The sequence below is a fragment of the Bombina bombina genome, chromosome 6 (genome assembly GCF_027579735.1).
Source record: "Bombina bombina isolate aBomBom1 chromosome 6, aBomBom1.pri, whole genome shotgun sequence".
In the NCBI taxonomy this organism is placed as follows: Eukaryota; Metazoa; Chordata; class Amphibia; order Anura; family Bombinatoridae; genus Bombina; species Bombina bombina.
The window spans coordinates 1,055,982,618-1,056,001,044 of record NC_069504.1 but is presented as its reverse complement, the minus strand read 5'-3'; the positions used below and the strand labels follow the sequence as shown (position 1 = coordinate 1,056,001,044).

At 37.6% G+C, this 18,427-nt stretch overlaps 1 protein-coding gene across 1 annotated transcript in view; it reads right to left on the bottom strand.

Moving 5' to 3' along the window:
* CACNA1C (calcium voltage-gated channel subunit alpha1 C) overlaps positions 1-18,427 on the bottom strand; it is a 1,426,303-nt gene that overhangs the window by 613,485 nt on the left and 794,391 nt on the right. The window contains 1 exon segment of the mRNA XM_053719677.1: positions 15,282-15,402. Within this exon segment, the coding sequence (XP_053575652.1) occupies positions 15,282-15,402 (121 nt within the window).

Below are 18,427 nucleotides of genomic sequence, written 5' to 3'. Positions count from 1 at the left end.
AGCAAAGAGCGCCAAAAACGGCCCCTCCCCCTCACACACAGCAGTGAGGGAGAAACGAAACTGTCATAATTAGAATAAGCAACTGCCAAGTGGAAAAATAGCCCAAACATTTATTCACTCAGTACCTCACTAAATGTAAACGATTCTACATTCCAGCAAAAATGTTTAACATAATCAATACATATAAAAAAAAAAAATTCTTATGTACTTTTTACAGAGTAATTCCAGTGAAGTACCATTCCCAGAATACTGAAGTGCAAAGTATACATACATGACATTATATCGGTATGGCAGGATTTTCTCATCAATTCCATTGTCAGAAAATAAAAACTGCTACATACCTCTATGCAGATTCATCTGCCCGCTGTCCCCTGATCTGAAGTTTTTACCTCTCCTCAGATGGCCGAGAACAGCAATATGATCTTAACTACTCCGGCTAAAATCATAGTAAAACTCTGGTAGATTCTTCTTCAAACTCTGCCAGAGAGGCAATAACACACTCCGGTGTCATTGTAAAATAACAAACTTTTGATTGAAGTCATAAAAACTAAGAATAATCACCATAGTCCTCTTACACATCCTATCTAGTCGTTGGGTGCAAGAGAATGACTGGGAGTGACGTAGAGGGGAGGAGCTATATGCAGCTCTGCTGGGTGAATCCTCTTGCATTTCCTGTTGGGGAGGAGTTATATCCCAGAAGTAATGATGACCCGTGGACTGATCACACATAACAGAAGAAAATGTATTGTTTTTGTATGTCCGAAGGTAGACTTTGTAGGAAATTAATCCATTTGTTAAGAAATTTTTTAATCTCCTGTTCTGAGTCGATCGAAGTATCGTATTGTTCAATGGTTAATTTCAGGTGCATATTATTTAAAAATTGCACAAAGCTGGGGGAGCTCTTTGATTTCCAGGAAGCAAAAATAGTATTCCTAGCACATAAAATTGTAAAATTTACGAACGTTATGTTCAAATTGAATGTTGGAAGTGACTTTTCGAATAACAAAATAATATCATCTACTTTGAGGTGGATCTGGTACCTAAGAATTTTTGAGAGCCAAAATGAAATTTTAGCCCAAAAGGATGCAACCTTTGGGCAACTCCAAATACAATGGATCAAATTGGCCATTGGGAAATTACATCTCCAGCAGGCATAACATTGATTTTTATTCCAAAGATTTAATGCATGGGGCGTTGCATATGTGCGATTAATCAATTTTAATTGTGCCTCTCTCCAGGCTAGTAACGGAGTAGCCTGCCAGGCCCTCAAAAAACATTTACTAATTGCTTCAGTGTCAATCCCTGGCATGTCAGTTGACCACCTTTGTACCAGGCCAGTAAGATGCTTCTCTCCTTCTTTCTGCAATAACAATTTATACCAGTAGGAGATGGAGTGCACACCAGCGCGGAAGAGGGCGATCCCTGTATGCAAGCCTTCCCAGCCTGTATTATCAAAACTAGTTTTCTTAGTGTTCAAAAAGTGTCTGACTTGTAGATATCCAAAGAAATCTTTATTGTCAATTTGGAATTTAGTTTTGATGTTTTCAAATGAAAAAAGGTTTCCAAACTCCCGGTTGATACATTGATCAAAGTAAATCAGACCCTTAACCTGCCAATTTTTAAAGATCTTGTTGTTTATACCTTCTGTGAATTCAGGATTGCCTGTAATAGGTAGATATTTAGAATAGCTATGATCGGCTTTTAAAGATTTACATACCTTATGCCATGCGATAATAGGATTTTTAAAAGTGCACATTTTTTTCATCATAATAGGTAGTTTAGATATATTTAAATGGATGAGCGCTTTAAGAGAAAAGGGCAAGAAAAAGTCCTGTTCTAACTCCTTTATTTGAAAGTGTCCCACGTCCATTAGCCAGTCAGGAATAATTTTAACCAGACAGGCCCAATTGTATTTTTGAAGACAGGGAAAACCAAATCCCGCCGAGTCTCTCTCAAGGATAAGTTTATTTAAGGATAATTTAACTTTTTCTTTCCCCCACAAAAAGATCTTAAAGGTTTTATTCATTCTTTTCAGATCACAAGATTTTATAAACAGAGGCATATTCTACATTATATATAGAAATTTAGGGAGAATAGTCATTTTAATCAAATTTATTTTTCCTGCTAATGTAAGCGGGAAGTTTAACCATCTTGATAGATCATTTTCCACTTTGTTAATAAGCCCTGCAAAATTTTCCTCATACCATTTTTCTGGCGAAATATTAACATTAATCCCTAAATACCTCAAACTCTCGACTTCCTTAAATGGACATTGACTTTTACAGTTACCTGACTTTTGAACCCATAGTATTTCCGATTTTTGTGAGTTTACCTTGTACCCAGAAAACGTACTAAAACTGTCAAGAATTTTCATGAGTTTTGGAATGTTTTCCTCTGCTTTACTGATGAACACTAATAAGTCGTCCGCATAGAGGGATATTCTGAACTCTTTAGAGCCCACTCTAATACCTTGCAAGTTATTCCTCAACACTGTTGCTAATGGTTCTATACATAAATTAAACAGCAAGGGTGATAGCGGGCATCCTTGTCTAGTCCCTCTATTCAATTGGAAACTCTCAGATAATAGGCCATTTACCACTAAAGCTGAAAATGGGTTATCATAAAGTTTAAAAATAAATTTAAGGAAATTACCTATTAGGCCAAAACGAGCTAAAGAGTTAAAGAGGTGCTGCCACTCTATCGCGTCGAAAGCTTTTTCAGCGTCTATGGCGATCACTGCCTTATCATCCCTCTGATATGTATTATCCTTAACCTGAGCATTATAGTAGTCTACTGTCAAGAGCAGTTTCCTTAAGTTGGTGAATGAGGACCTGCCCTTCATAAATCCAGTTTGGTCACTATGTATTAACCTTGGTAATAACTTCTGGAGTCTTGCTGCTATTATAGCTGTTAATATTTTGTAATCGGAATTGAGCAGTGAAATTGGGCGGTAGGCATCCAGAGATTCGGGATCTTTACCTTTTTTGGGAATTAAAATTATTGTTGACCTAGTGAATTCTTTGGATGGAATTGCACCTTTAATATAAAAGTAATTAAATAGGTCAACCAAATATTCTACTATGTTATTTTGTAAAATTTTATAATATTCGTTTGGGAGCGCATCCGGCCCTGCAGCTTTATTCCAGGCTAAATTATTGATTGTTTTCTCAACTTCCTCTTGCGTAATTGGACTATTTAGTTCTGTTAACTCTTCTTTCCCAAGGTTTGGTAGATTACATGCTTCCCAGAACTTTGTCTTATTATCCTCATTACTTACGGAGGATGAAAAAATTTGCTTATAATATTTTAAAAATTCCGCGCTGATATCATTAAGTTGGGTTAGTCTTTTCTTATCACTTTTTATGGCCAAGATAGATCTTGAACCCTTAGCTACTTTAACCAAGTTGGAAAGGCATTTGCCCATTTTCCCCCCATGTCTATAATATTTAGCATTTGTTTTTACAACTTCTAAGGCTGCATTCTGATGTAAGAAAATTTCCCTTTCCCTCTTTGCTTGCTGGTATGCACTCCATCCTCCACTTGACAGATCCCTTAAGTAAGCATTGTATGCATTAACTAATTGATTGGCAAGTTGTGTGTTGCGCTCACTACTCTTTTTTTTAATATGGCACAGGTATGCCTTTATTTCTCCCCGCAACACCGCTTTAGAGGCTTGCCATACAGTTTCGGGGTTTTGAACTGAGTTTTGGTTAATGTAAATATATTCTTTCCATTTTTCATTTAGCCAGATTTTAAATTTGGAGTTATTAGTGAGGTATTTTGGAAAGCTAAACGAAAGATAAGATCTTTTTATCAGGTCAGTTTGCAATTGTATTATAACGGGGGCGTGATCTGACAAAATAATTGCAGAAATTTCTGTCCTTGGTATCCTGCCTGCTAATTTTTTATCTATTAAAAAATAATCAATACGTGAGAAAGTTTTGTGTGTTTTAGATTCACAAGTATATTCTTTTACATCGGGATTTTGCAATCTCCAGATGTCCACCAAGTTCAATGTTTTTTTAAATTTTTTTAAAATCTTTGTCTCGGCCTTATAGCTTTTATTTTTACTGTTGTTTTTTTTTTGAGTCATGCTATCCATTCTATGTGAGCGATCCAGGGGATATTGTGTTATTAGATTTAAATCACCTGCTATAATCAGACCTTCATCTAAATAATTTGTTAGTCTCCTTGTTAGGTTCTTCCAGAATTCTTTATCACTGGTGTTTGGAGCATAGATATTACATAACGTATATTTATGATTGGCTATAACTACCTGTACTATAATCAGTCTACCTTCTTCGTCAATAAATTTATGTGTTATTTTGTAGTCTAAATTTTTATGGAACAATATTGCTACTCCCCTCTTTCTTTTAGTGCCCGAAGTCGCCACTACTTCACCGACCCAGCCTGACTTAAGTTTAAGAGCTTCATTAGCTAACACATATGTTTCTTGTAAAAAAGCAATTTGCGCCCTGCACCCCTTTAAGTGTTTCAAAATGGCTTTTCGCTTAATAGGTGTTGTTATTCCGCGAACGTTCCATGAAACCAGGTTAATCACTGTCTCACTCATATTTTATTGATGGACCAGACACAACAAGTTGGACAGCGGCTTTTCAACAAAAGTGTGAGGAAGGCCAGGGAGAGGAGGAAAAAAGGGAGAGGAGAAGAAAGGAAAAAAAAAAAAAAAAAAAAAAAAGGAAAAATGGAAAAGGGGGATGAACCCTCTTTTGGAATAAAAAAAACTTTTTTGAGACCCTCTCATTATGACTTTTCGATGTTGCCATTACTTACATCAAAGGATTTATCTACGAACAACTATATTTAATTCTTATTCGATTGTCTCTAGTTGTTCCTAAATATTATCCAGAAAGGAATTAGCTTCCGATTTGTTAGACAAAACGTGAAAAGAAAGCAAAGACAGGCGCAGCCCAATTCAAGTGTAGTATTCTTTAATTCAGTGTAAGTGCACACATACAAATGGCTACTTACAAGAGGCACAAATAAAATCTGCATATAAAGGTATCTTTACATCCAAACTGTGTTATGATATAACATACAGCTATGAAACATACAGCTATGAAACAAACTCTACGCGTTTCGTCTGAGGACGCCCAGACTTTCTCAAGAGATGAAAAATCACTTCTAATTTTTCATCTCTTGAGAAAGTCTGGGCGTCCTCAGACGAAACGCGTAGAGTTTGTTTCATAGCTGTATGTTATATCATAACACAGTTTGGATGTAAAGATACCTTTATATGCAGATTTTATTTGTGCCTCTTGTAAGTAGCCATTTGTATGTGTGCACTTACACTGAATTAAAGAATACTACACTTGAATTGGGCTGCGCCTGTCTTTGCTTTCTTTTCACAGACTACTACCTGCTGGAGGTGTTTGGAGAATACACCCCCCTTTGTCTCAGGCAGCGCTTATCACTACAGTGACACAGGAAGCAGACTATCACTGACACCTGCAACACGCTATTACAGTGGATCTACTTCCTGCTCAACAGAGCAACCGGCTTTTCTACAGCTCACAGACTTAACCCAGGAACGTAAGCGCCCCTCAGTTTTTCAGTTTTTCTGTTAGACAAAACGTGCCATTCTCCAGACTTCAGCACTTTGATCTTAGCTGGATATAAAAGAAAAGCATTGAAACCTTTTTCTATGAGTTTAGAACAAAACGGAGCCATTTCCTTTCTGCGATTAGCGGTCTCAGTAGAATAATCTTGAAAAAGAAAGATTTTTTTTGTAATTTACAAGAACTGTGGCTTTCTTTTTCCTATAATAACTCATAATGGCAACTTTATCTTGAAAATGCGAAAATTTCACAATTATGGGTCTATTTAGTACGGTACCGTCTGGTCTTTTTTTTTCGGGACCTATTCTATGGATTCTTTCAATCAGTATTTTAGTTCGGCTAGTAGGCATCTCTAATAAATTTGGTAGTATTTCATCCATAAAATTATTAAGGTCAGCATATTCTTGGGTTTCAGGAACACCTACTATTCTTAGATTATTGCGTCTGGAACGATCTTCTAGATCGTCCAGTCTATCCTGTAATTTTTTGATTGTATAATCATAATGCTTAGAGTCTTGCTCTCGTGAGTTCAATCTATCTTCAATTTCGGAGATTCTAGCCTCTGCTTCATCTAACATGTTGTTGAACTGCCTTACTTCCATTGATAATGCTGCTACATCCTGTCTGATCAACTCTAGGTGGGGTAACAGTGATAGTGAAAACTGTTCTACCAATTGTTGAACATCTAGATTTGTCTGGAAAGTAGCAGGTTCCTCTGTTATACTATCTTGGGATAACGAGGTCTGAGGTTTAGCTTTGTGTTTGTCTTTTCTTGGTGGCATCGTGGGTGATTTATTTTTAGCTATATGTACGAATTTCTCCATATAAAATGCAGAAAAAGTGCTAAAAAAGTGAAGAATGTGGTGAGGTGAAAAAGAAAAAAAAAGAAGAGAAAAAAAAAATGGTATGTGAAGTGAGGTATGAGCTGTGTCTTACTTAAGAGTGAGAGAAAAGAGAAAAAGGGTGAAAATAAGAAGTGTGAGTATGAAGTGCAATATAAAAGGACGATCCTCAAATGGGAATTAGTGCTTTTATAAGAATGTGTATAAAATGTGGGGAAAAAAAAAAAAGTCTGTAGACTAAACTAGACGGGAAAAAAAAAAAAATTCTGCTTTAATTAATTTTCTTGCTTCTTTATTATTTCCTTCTTCCTCCCTCGCCTCAATAATCTATAGTTTAAACCAGAGTGTTTATGTAGAAGATTAGCAATTCATTTTAGATGTCAGCCAGAGAACAAAAAAAAAAAAAAAAAAAAAAAAAAAAAATTAGGTAGTCTCTTTAACTCAGGGGATTCTTAGGCCTAGATTTGGAGTTCGGCGGTAGCCGTCAAAACCAGCGTTAGAGGCTCCTAACGCTGGTTTTGGCCGCCCGCTGGTATTTGGAGTCAGTGATTAAAGGGTCTAACGCTCACTTTTCAGCCGCAACTTTTCCATACCGCAGATCCCCCTACGCCATTTGCGTATCCTATCTTTTCAATGGGATCTTTCTAACGCCGGTATTTAGAGTCGTTTCTGAAGTGAGCGTTAGAGCTCTAACGACAAAATTCCAGCCGCCTGAAAATAGCAGGAATTAAGAGCTTTCTGGCTAACGCCGGTTCATAAAGCTCTTAACTACTGTACCCTAAAGTACACTAACACCCATAAACTACCTATGTACCCCTAAACCGAGCTCCCCCCACATCGCCGCAACTCGATTAAATTTTTAACCCCTAATTTGCCGACCGCCACCTACGTTATACTTATGTACCCCTAATCTGCTGCCCCTAACCCCGCCGACCCCTGTATTACATTTATTAACCCCTAACCTGCCCCCCACAACGTCGCCGCCAGCTACTTAAAATAATTAACCCCTAATCTTCCGACCGCAAAGCGCCGCCACCTACGTTATCCCTATGTACCCCTAATCTGCTACCCCTAACACCGCCGACCCCTATATTATATTTATTAACCCCTAATCTGCCCCCCTCAACGTCGCCGACACCTGCCTACACTTATTAACCCCTAATCTGCTGAGCGGACCTGAGCGCTACTATAATAAAGTTATTAACCCCTAACCCGCCTCACTAACCCTATCATAAATAGTATTAACCCCTAATCTGCCCTCCCTAACATCGCCGACACCTAACTTCAATTATTAACCCCTAATCTGCCGAGCGGACCTCACCGCTACTGTAATAAATGTATTAACCCCTAAAGCTACGTCTAACCCTAATACTAACACCCCCCTAAGTTAAATATAATTTTTATCTAACGAAATAAATTAACTCTTATTAAATAACTTATTCCTATTTAAAGCTAAATACTTACCTGTAAAATAAATCCTAATATAGCTACAATATAAATTATAATTATATTATAGCTATTTTAGGATTAATATTTATTTGACAGGCAACTTTGTAATTATTTTAACCAGGTACAATAGCTATTAAATAGTTAAGAACTATTTAATAGTTACCTAGTTAAAATAATAACAAATTTACCTGTAAAATAAATCCTAACCTAAGATATAATTAAACCTAACACTAGACTATCAATAAATTAATTAAATAAACTACCTACAATTACCTACAATTAACCTAACACTACACTATCAATAAATTAATTAAACACAATTGCTACAAATAAATACAATTAAATAAACTAGCTAAAGTACAAAAAATAAAAAAGAACTAAGTTACAAAAAATAATAAAATATTTACAAACATAAGAAAAATATTACAACAATTTTAAACTAATTACACCTACTCTAAGCCCCCTAATAAAATAACAAAGCCCCCCAAAATAAAAAATTCCCTACCCTATTCTAAATTAAAAAAGTTACAAGCTCTTTTACCTTACCAGCCCTGAACAGGGCCCTTTGCGGGGCATGCCCCAAGGATTTCAGCTCTTTTGCCTGTAAAAAAAAACATACAATACCCCCCCTCAACATTACAACCCACCACCCACATACCCCTAATCTAACCCAAACCCCCCTTAAATAAACCTAATACTAAGCCCCTGAAGATCTTCCTACCTTGTCTTCACCATACCAGGTTCACCGATCCGTCCTGGCTCCAACATCTTCATCCAACCCAAGCGGGGGTTGGCGATCCATCATCCGGTGCTGAAGAGGTCCAGAAGAGGCTCCAAAGTCTTCCTCCTATCCGGCAAGAAGAGGACATCCGGACCGGCAAACATCTTCTCCAAGCGGCATCTTCAATCTTTTTCCATCCGGTGCGGAGCGGGTCCATCTTGAAGCAGGCGACGCGGATCCATCCTCTTCTTCCGTTGTCTCCCGACGAATGACGGTTCCTTTAAGGGACGTCATCCAAGATGGCGTCCCTCGAATTCCGATTGGCTGATAGGATTCTATCAGCCAATCGGAATTAAGGTAGGAATTTTCTGATTGGCTGATGGAATCAGCCAATCAGAATCAAGTTCAATCCGATTGGCTGATCCAATCAGCCAATCAGATTGAGCTCGCATTCTATTGGCTTTTCCGATCAGCCAATAGAATGCGAGCTCAATCTGATTGGCTGATTGGATCAGCCAATCGGATTGAACTTGATTCTGATTGGCTGATTCCATCAGCCAATCAGAAAATTCCTACCTTAATTCCGATTGGCTGATAGAATCCTATCAGCCAATCGGAATTCGAGGGACGCCATCTTGGATGACGTCCCTTAAAGGAACCGTCATTCGTCGGGAGACAACGGAAGAAGAGGATGGATCCGCGTCGCCTGCTTCAAGATGGACCCGCTCCGCACCGGATGGAAGAAGATTGAAGATGCCGCTTGGAGAAGATGTTTGCCGGTCCGGATGTCCTCTTCTTGCCGGATAGGAGGAAGACTTTGGAGCCTCTTCTGGACCTCTTCAGCACCGGATGATGGATCGCCAACCCCCGCTTGGGTTGGATGAAGATGTTGGAGCCAGGACGGATCGGTGAACCTGGTATGGTGAAGACAAGGTAGGAAGATCTTCAGGGGCTTAGTGTTAGGTTTATTTAAGGGGGGTTTGGGTTAGATTAGGGGTATGTGGGTGGTGGGTTGTAATGTTGGGGGGGGGTATTGTATGTTTTTTTTTACAGGCAAAAGAGCTGAAATCCTTGGGGCATGCCCCGCAAAGGGCCCTGTTCAGGGCTGGTAAGGTAAAAGAGCTTGTAACTTTTTTAATTTAGAATAGGGTAGGGAATTTTTTATTTTGGGGGGCTTTGTTATTTTATTAGGGGGCTTAGAGTAGGTGTAATTAGTTTAAAATTGTTGTAATATTTTTCTTATGTTTGTAAATATTTTATTATTTTTTGTAACTTAGTTCTTTTTTATTTTTTGTACTTTAGCTAGTTTATTTAATTGTATTTATTTGTAGCAATTGTGTTTAATTAATTTATTGATAGTGTAGTGTTAGGTTAATTGTAGGTAATTGTAGGTAGTTTATTTAATTAATTTATTGATAGTCTAGTGTTAGGTTTAATTATATCTTAGGTAAGAATTTATTTTACAGGTAAATTTGTTATTATTTTAACTAGGTAACTATTAAATAGTTCTTAACTATTTAATAGCTATTGTACCTGGTTAAAATAATTACAAAGTTGCCTGTCAAATAAATATTAATCCTAAAATAGCTATAATAAAATTATAATTTATATTGTAGCTATATTAGGATTTATTTTACAGGTAAGTATTTAGCTTTAAATAGGAATAAGTTATTTAATAAGAGTTAATTTATTTCGTTAGATAAAAATTATATTTAACTTAGGGGGGTGTTAGTATTAGGGTTAGACTTAGCTTTAGGGGTTAATACATTTATTACAGTAGCGGTGAGGTCCGCTCGGCAGATTAGGGGTTAATAATTGAAGGTAGGTGTCGGCGATGTTAGGGAGGGCAGATTAGGGGTTAATACTATTTATGATAGGGTTAGTGAGGCGGATTAGGGGTTAATAACTTTATTATAGTAGCGCTCAGGTCCGCTCGGCAGATTAGGGGTTAATAAGTGTAGGCAGGTGTCGGCGACGTTGAGGGGGGCAGATTAGGGGTTAATAAATATAATATAGAGGTCGGCGATGTTAGGGGCAGCAGATTAGGGGTACATAGGGATAACGTAGGTTGCGGCGGTTTACGGAGCGGCAGATTAGGGGTTAAAAAAAATATGCAGGGGTCAGCGATAGCGGGGGCGGCAGATTAGGGGTTAATAAGAGTAAGGTTAGGGGTGTTTAGACTCGGGGTACATGTTAGAGTGTTAGGTGCAGACGTAGGAAGTGTTTCCCCATAGGAAACAATGGGGCTGCGTTAGGAGCTGAACGCTGCTTTTTTGCAGGTGTTAGGTTTTTTTTCAGCTCAAACAGCCCCATTGTTTCCTATGGGAGAATCGTGCACGAGCACGTTTTTGAGGCCGGCCGCGTCCGTAAGCAACTCTGGTATCGAGAGTTGCATTTGCGGTAAAAATGCTCTACGCTCCTTTTTTGGAGCCTAACGCAGCATTTGTTTAAACTCTCGATACCAGAGTTAAATTTATGGTGCGGCCAGAAAAAAGCCAGCGGAGCGTTAACAGCCCTTTTACCGCCAAACTCCAAATCTAGGCCTTAGTTATTACAATTACCCGACTAGAGAACTAGTAGACAGAGGGACACAATTTTAATAACTCCTCAGCATCAAAAAAGAAAGTTAGCTCTGGGTATGCCCACCAGAGGTGGGATTCAGTATTACCTCAAGATACTTAAATGACAATATGAATATCAACCTGTTATGGAATACATGACATATAGTAATACTGTACCCCTGACTCGCCTACCCCTTCATGGGTTGATGACTTATTCAGTGTATCTTTGAATGGATTTGACATTTCATGGGTGCATTAATTGTTCCCCTTATGTTAATAGAAGCAAATACTATCTAAAATCATGGGATTCATTGTCATTATTAATCATGCTCTATATTTCAAATGTACTAGTGTATCTATCTCAACATCCGATAGTGACATTTTTGTCAATATTACTGACTACTTATAAAGTCCATATTACAATCGTGGATACCATCTCTGTCACGGTTGTTCTTATCCTAACTAACAATCTCCTTTCAAATAGGAATAGATGCATGTGTTATCACCACATTAACCTACATGTCACACTTTTGATTGTACACTGGAATATGAATTATTACTCCACGATTAGATAAAATTCCTTTATATACAAGCGTTTTTAATCATATATAATGTACGAGTATCCGATTTGTACTACAGTCATGTTACCCCACATTGAGAGAACATCATTACATACAGGTATATTGTACCCCTAAGTCACCTATAGTTACGTGTATGTCAGTATTTCTGACCACTCATAAATTCCATATTAAAATCATGGATAGCATTTCTCTTTTGATTACTCTTATTTGACGCATCAATTTTTTCAAAATGAACGAATATATTGGTTATCACTTTATTAAATTATATAGCATTATATTGATTGTCACTATGAATTTTGACCCCATGATTAGGTAAAATCACTATAGATATGAGCGTTCCTCATCATATGTAATGTTCGTAGTATCCTATTTATATCTCAGTCATGTTACCCCACATAGATACTTTTCTGACTCGCATTTATATTTTTTTGATGCTCCTTCATATCGTCGTTCATTACCATGTGTATCTTGTTACGCGCATAACTTATGAATTTCGCTATGGCAAGATGTCATGCTATAATTTAATATGTTAATATAACCCTGCTATTTGCCACGGGCTTATTATGCTTGTCACAGTACACACACCCCTTTTTCCTGACGTCAGAGTCACGTGACAAACGCCTATCCAATGTTAGGACATTTTCATTGGCTCTTTTTTGGGGTGTGTTAGATTACTCACCCATGATTGGCCCATTATCGTCATTTAAGCAGTGAGGCTTTTTGAAGTCGGGTTAGCCTTTGAGAAAGCCTTCGTTTGGCGACATGCGCATCAGGCGCTTGTAAAGAGCTCTGCTACCTTACCCTATGTTTATAGTTTATAATAATAGTGGTATTTATTAAGTTTAATAAATTATTCTGTATGGTTGACAGCGTTCTTGGGACTGCATCGCTCCAGTATTGCACTTAGAATAGTATAATTGTTTGAGATCAATCCTCTTTTTTAGATAGCTTCTCTTGTGCAATCCGTTAGCATTTTAGGGTGCACACCTACCTGATATTCGCCTACTGTCTACACCTTCCTAGTGTCACTGATTGTGACTCTACTCTGTGCTATTTGATTATAGTACATAGGTATGGTTATTACCTGGGTATGCCAGCTCATTATTTTAATCTAAGTTTTGCATTTACATATACAGGTATACCCCACTCATACAGCGGGTTAGGGACCGGAGCCTCGCTGTAAAGTGAAAACCCCCTTAAAGTGAAACAAGGCAGTTTTAGCTTTCTTTTCACTTGCCAGTGTGTTTAAAAACGTGAAAACATGTTTGAACTAACAATATTAGGGGTGCAATAGTGCTATGTTTAGTTTAACACTCGGACAGCACAGTATTCAATTAGTATTCAATAGAAACTGTATCTGTAAAATAGTGACAATTACTGTAGTAAAACTTGCCAGACTGTAACACTGAGACACAGATTGCACTGTAATGCTGTAAAAAGGGTGAATTGCGCATAACAAAATGGTTCCAGTCACTTTTCTCGCAATTTTACAAAGATTACAGCACTGTTTCAAAATTCTTGGAAGTTGAACTTCAGCTCCACTAAGCGCTGTATTAGCGAAGCGCTGTAAAGTGAGGTATACCTGTACCGATAGTTTTTAACTATCTTTTACTTGAATTAATAAAAGTTAATTTTTAATCCTTAACCTGCCCTGGACAGCCTCCACTCTACTTATAGTATCTTTATTTGCTAGTTTGAGTGTTCTATAACTATCCAATTTCCTCTTTTTTCATTACTCAACAAATATAAAGTGCAATGTATTTTGTAAAAGATACACAGAAATATACAAATTATTATGCCAAGTTACACAGAAACTGTCAACGTATTATCAGAATTTGTAAAATCGCATTCCTATCTACACTGCTGTATACAGAATCTAAATGCATTAAAATACAAAGTATAAAGTGAAAAACTTTGACACAATATAAAGTGTGAAGTAATATTAAATGCAAACCACAAAGTGTAAATATAACAAAACTCATGTCATGCCGTGCTATATTGCACTGGGCATGTCTCTTCTTCACATACAGAAATGCATGGAACACCCCATAGAGAGCTTTATGAAAGCCATCCCTTATCTGTCTGGGATTTCCAGGTTCTGCTTTTTTCTTAGAGAATTCAGTGAGTTCCGTCCCTGTGAAGTCTGCACTATAATTTCACTCCAAGCTGGAGAATCTTTGATCATCAGGGCCTAAGTGCTTTTGTTTTGTCTTTTTGTTATGCATTTGGTGATTATGCAATTCAACTGCATTTAATGGCCCCTTAATAAAATAAGAGTATATATTTTACTAGTATATCAATAACCTTTAAAACTAAATATACAGCTTTTCTTTGTTGGTACATGCTTATACATGTTTTTTTTGTTCTTATTGTTATTTGATATTTTGTTTATTGATTTGATTAAAGGGAAAAACTTTCATGATTTAAATAGGGAATGTAATTTTAAACAACTTTCCAATTTACTTTTATCACCAATTTTGCATTGTTCTCTTCGTATTCTTAGTTGAAAGCTAATTCTAGGAGGTTCATATGCTAATTTCTTAGACATTGAAGACTGCCTTTAATCAGAATGCATTTTGACCACTAGAGGGCATTAGTTCATGTGTTTCATATGGATAACATTGAGCTCATGCACGTGAAGTTACCCTGGAACCAGCACTGATTGGCTAAAATGCAAGTCTGCCAAAAGAACTGAAATAAGGGGGCAATCTGCAAAGGCTTAGATACAAGGTAATCACAGGGGTAAAAATTGTATTTCTATAACAGTGTTGGTTATGCAAAACTGGGGAATGGGTAATAAATGGATTATCTTTCTTTTTAAATAACAAAAATTCTGGTGTTGACTGTCCCTTTAAATAAACAGAATTTATGAATAGTTCTCTTGTTATATGTGAATTGCAAATGCTGTTTTTTCATTAAATAAAAACTAAATAAAAACTCTAGAATAGCCCTACATATATGCCTAAATTAATCATATTATTAAAATAAAGAAGTTAAAGTGAAGGTCAATTTGGATGAATTAGTGCCCGGTTTTTAAAAATTAAAAACAAGGGCACTTTAATTCATCAAAATTTACATTTCACTCATTTTTTTTAAAAAAAACTTACCTTTTAATCCTGACAGGCGCTGCAGCGCTTCCTCCGTCCGTCGCAAGCCCTCTTTGCGGGTCCAAAATGACGAATCCGGCTTCCTCCAATCACAGAGTTCACTCAGGCCATGATCCCCCCGGGGGGAAAGCTGTGATTGGAGGAAGCTGGATTTGTCATTTCTGACGTTAAGAAGAGGCTTCCGACGGCTGGGGGAATCGCGGCAGCAGCTGTCAGGATTAAAAGGTAAGTTTTAGAAGAAAACGGGTGAAATGTCAATTTTGATTAATTAAACTGCCCTTGTTTTTAATAGGTTTATTAAAAAACTGGACACTAATTCATCTTAATTGACCTTCACTTTAAATGTTCTAGTATTAAACAGTAGGTGTTTATATCTTTTAGATAAATATTACAGTTTTTATAAAACTTTTCTGTGAAAGAAATAATAAACAGGAAGGATACAGTTGCCACAGATGAAGAGGATGATGAAGTAAATGCAGACCAACATCCCAGGAAATGAGGGCCCTCCATACGCCATGATCCCATCATACATCACCGAGTTCCAGTCCTCTCCAGTGAGGATCTAGTTAAAAAAGGATACAACAATCAGTATGGGAAATGGAGACTTAAAGATTATTTGTTGTGTTGGGTCTAAAAATATGCATAAAACAGTAATGAAAATTCTAAGAATACATGGATACAAAAGACAAAGGGGCACCTCATGTGTAGATCAGAAATGCAATATATCCCACACCAATATAAAGCCAAATGGGTACTCACATTTAGCTGGTGCACCCTTATGTGCTTGTGGAAGAGAGTTGATAACTTGGGTGTATCAGCTAACCCTGACGACAGGTATCTCTCAGGAACACCAGATGCAGTACTCAGATGAAGTATCTAAATACAAACAGCCCCAAAGAGCAGTAGAGGTAGAAGTAAGGTGCTAACACTTGGCTTAAGAAAAACAAGGTATGTTTGATGAAACAGCGATCTTACAGCCGAGAAATGTGTTGCATTTGTGGGGGGCTATATGCTTATGCCCTCTTATCACTTGAAGCATATATGGTTTATATTTGAGTTTTGTTTTACTTCAGCCACGTTGTTAGCACCTCACTTCTACCTCTACTGCTCTTTGGAGCGGTTTGTATTTGGATACTTCATCTGAGTACTGCATCTAGTGTTCCTGAGAGATACCTGTCATCAGGGTTAGCTGATACACCCCAAGTTATCAGCTCGCTTCCACAAGCACATAAGGGTGCTCCAGCTAAATGTGAGTACCCATTTGGCTTTATATCGGTGTGGGATATATTGCATTTCTCATCTACACATAAGGTGCCCCTTTGTCTTTTGTATTCATCTTCAGAGCCTGATCCAGAGTGATCTGCAAAGAGGAGAGCAGCCGTGTACTTGACATTGATGGACTACCCACGGGATTACCCTTGATCTGTCCTTCACATTTTTATATCACTTTTGAATATATATTACATTTGTATTTTTATGCACTTGTGATTGATTTTATGCATTTTATGTATTTTTATTTTATTTTTTACCCTCAGATCTTTGTCACATTTTGATCATTATCTATTTTTTTTATATCTATTTTTTTTATATATTTGTATTTTCCCCATTTATTATTTATTTTCAGTAGAGAGCACCCCCTAGTTTGGTTGTTTTTTCTACGAATACATTTCTGTATACAGATTTTTTTTAAAAAACTGCTGGACCGCCCACCCACCCACCCGGTTATTAATACCTCATTGTAGCTTTGTATTGGCCTACTGGGAAACCATGTATGCATAGTACACTAAAGTGTATTAATAAATGTCATCTTGTGATAAGATGGCTACTCTTGTGATTTAAAGGGACAAATAAGTGATTGGCTCTTTGTTTCTTCTAAAAGAAGAGATTTTAAAATGTATTACATTTTATCTTTTGTAAATCAGATGTTCCTGCACTGAGATTTCTTTATATTTGTGAGGTGTCCCTGTCCACCAGTAAAGCAAAGGGAAATCTGCCAGTGAGCAAACTTGTTGTTCAGAATCAAAAATACAAAGCTTTAAATTTCTTTTAAAACAAATATATATTTCTATGCTTATCTGATAAATTAATTTCTTTCATGAGAGTGCACAAGACATTACATGTGGGATTACATTCCAATCTATTAGGGAGAGGCAAAAATACTCCTACATACCAGAGCTTTAATCCCTCCAACTCACATAATCCCTTAGTCATACATATGACCAAGTAGGGAACAGAAGAGCAGGAAAGACAAAGTAGGGCAAATTAAGTGCAAATCAAGTACTGCCACCAAGTGTGTAAAGAAATAGCAGGGCTCATGGACTGACCGTCATGAAAAAAAAAATGAATTTATCAGGTAAGCATACATTTTGCTTTCTTTCATAAGATAGTGAAAGTCCACAAGACATCACATGTGGGATCCTATACCCAAGCAGTAAAGTCCATGAGACAACCATGAAATAGGGTGGGACAACAGCTATGTTACTGATCAAGCACTGAGAACCACCAAACTTTCCTGCCAAAAGCAGCCTCTGAAGAGGACTACACATCGGGGTCGAATTATCAAGCCCTGCGAACTACTCCATAACTTGGCCGCCTGCTCTGAGGCCGTGGACATTAATCCACCCGATCCTATATGATAGGGCTGATTGACACCCCCTGAATCTGCAGGGGGCGTCATTGCACAAGCAGTTCATCAGAACTGCTTGTGCAATTATATATGCGGACAGTGTATGCTGTCGGCATTTATCGATGTGCAGCGGACATGATCCGCTATATCGGATCATGTCCGCTCGCACCTGAATAAATAGGCCTCATCAAGTAGTGAAGTTTTGTAAAAGTATGTATGAAAACCAAGTAACGACCTCACAACCAGGGCCAGATTGGGCTACTGGGACGCCGGGACATTTCCCAGTGGGCCGCAGCATCTGGGGATCAGACCGGCTGGTCACATACACGGAGATGTGAGGAAAACTCACACTTATGCTTCTGGCCTCCCTTTGCTGTGCATCTGGCTATTATTTGCCGTGAGCCTACTATAAAAAAAATCTCCTAAGAGATTACTAAGGGGTGCTCCCTAAGGCGATTTTAATTGATTTAAACATTTGTGGGCAGGGATACCGGAGCACAGCACAGATCATCCACTGCAGCTCTGAAGTAATACAGTAACAGAACTACCACAGAGCGGTGCTGCAGAATAACAAATTATGTTTACCTGATCATTTTCTTTTCTTCAGATGGAAAGAGTCCACAGCTGAATTCATTACTTTTGGAAAAAAAGAACCTGGCCACCAGAGGAGGCAAAGACACCCCAGCCAAAGGCTTAAATACTCTTCCCACTCCTCTCATCCTCCAGTCATTCTGCCGAGGAACAAGGAACAGTAGAAAAAATATCAGGGTGAAAAGGGGCAAGAAGAACAAAAATTACAGCCGCCCCCCATAAAAGAACGGACAGGGAGCTGTGGACTCTTTCCATCTGAAGAAAAGAAAATTATCAGGTAAGCATAATTTATGTTTTTCTTCATAAAAGGAAAGAGTCCACAGCTGCATTCATTACTTTTGGGAAAACAATACCCAAACTATAAAGGACA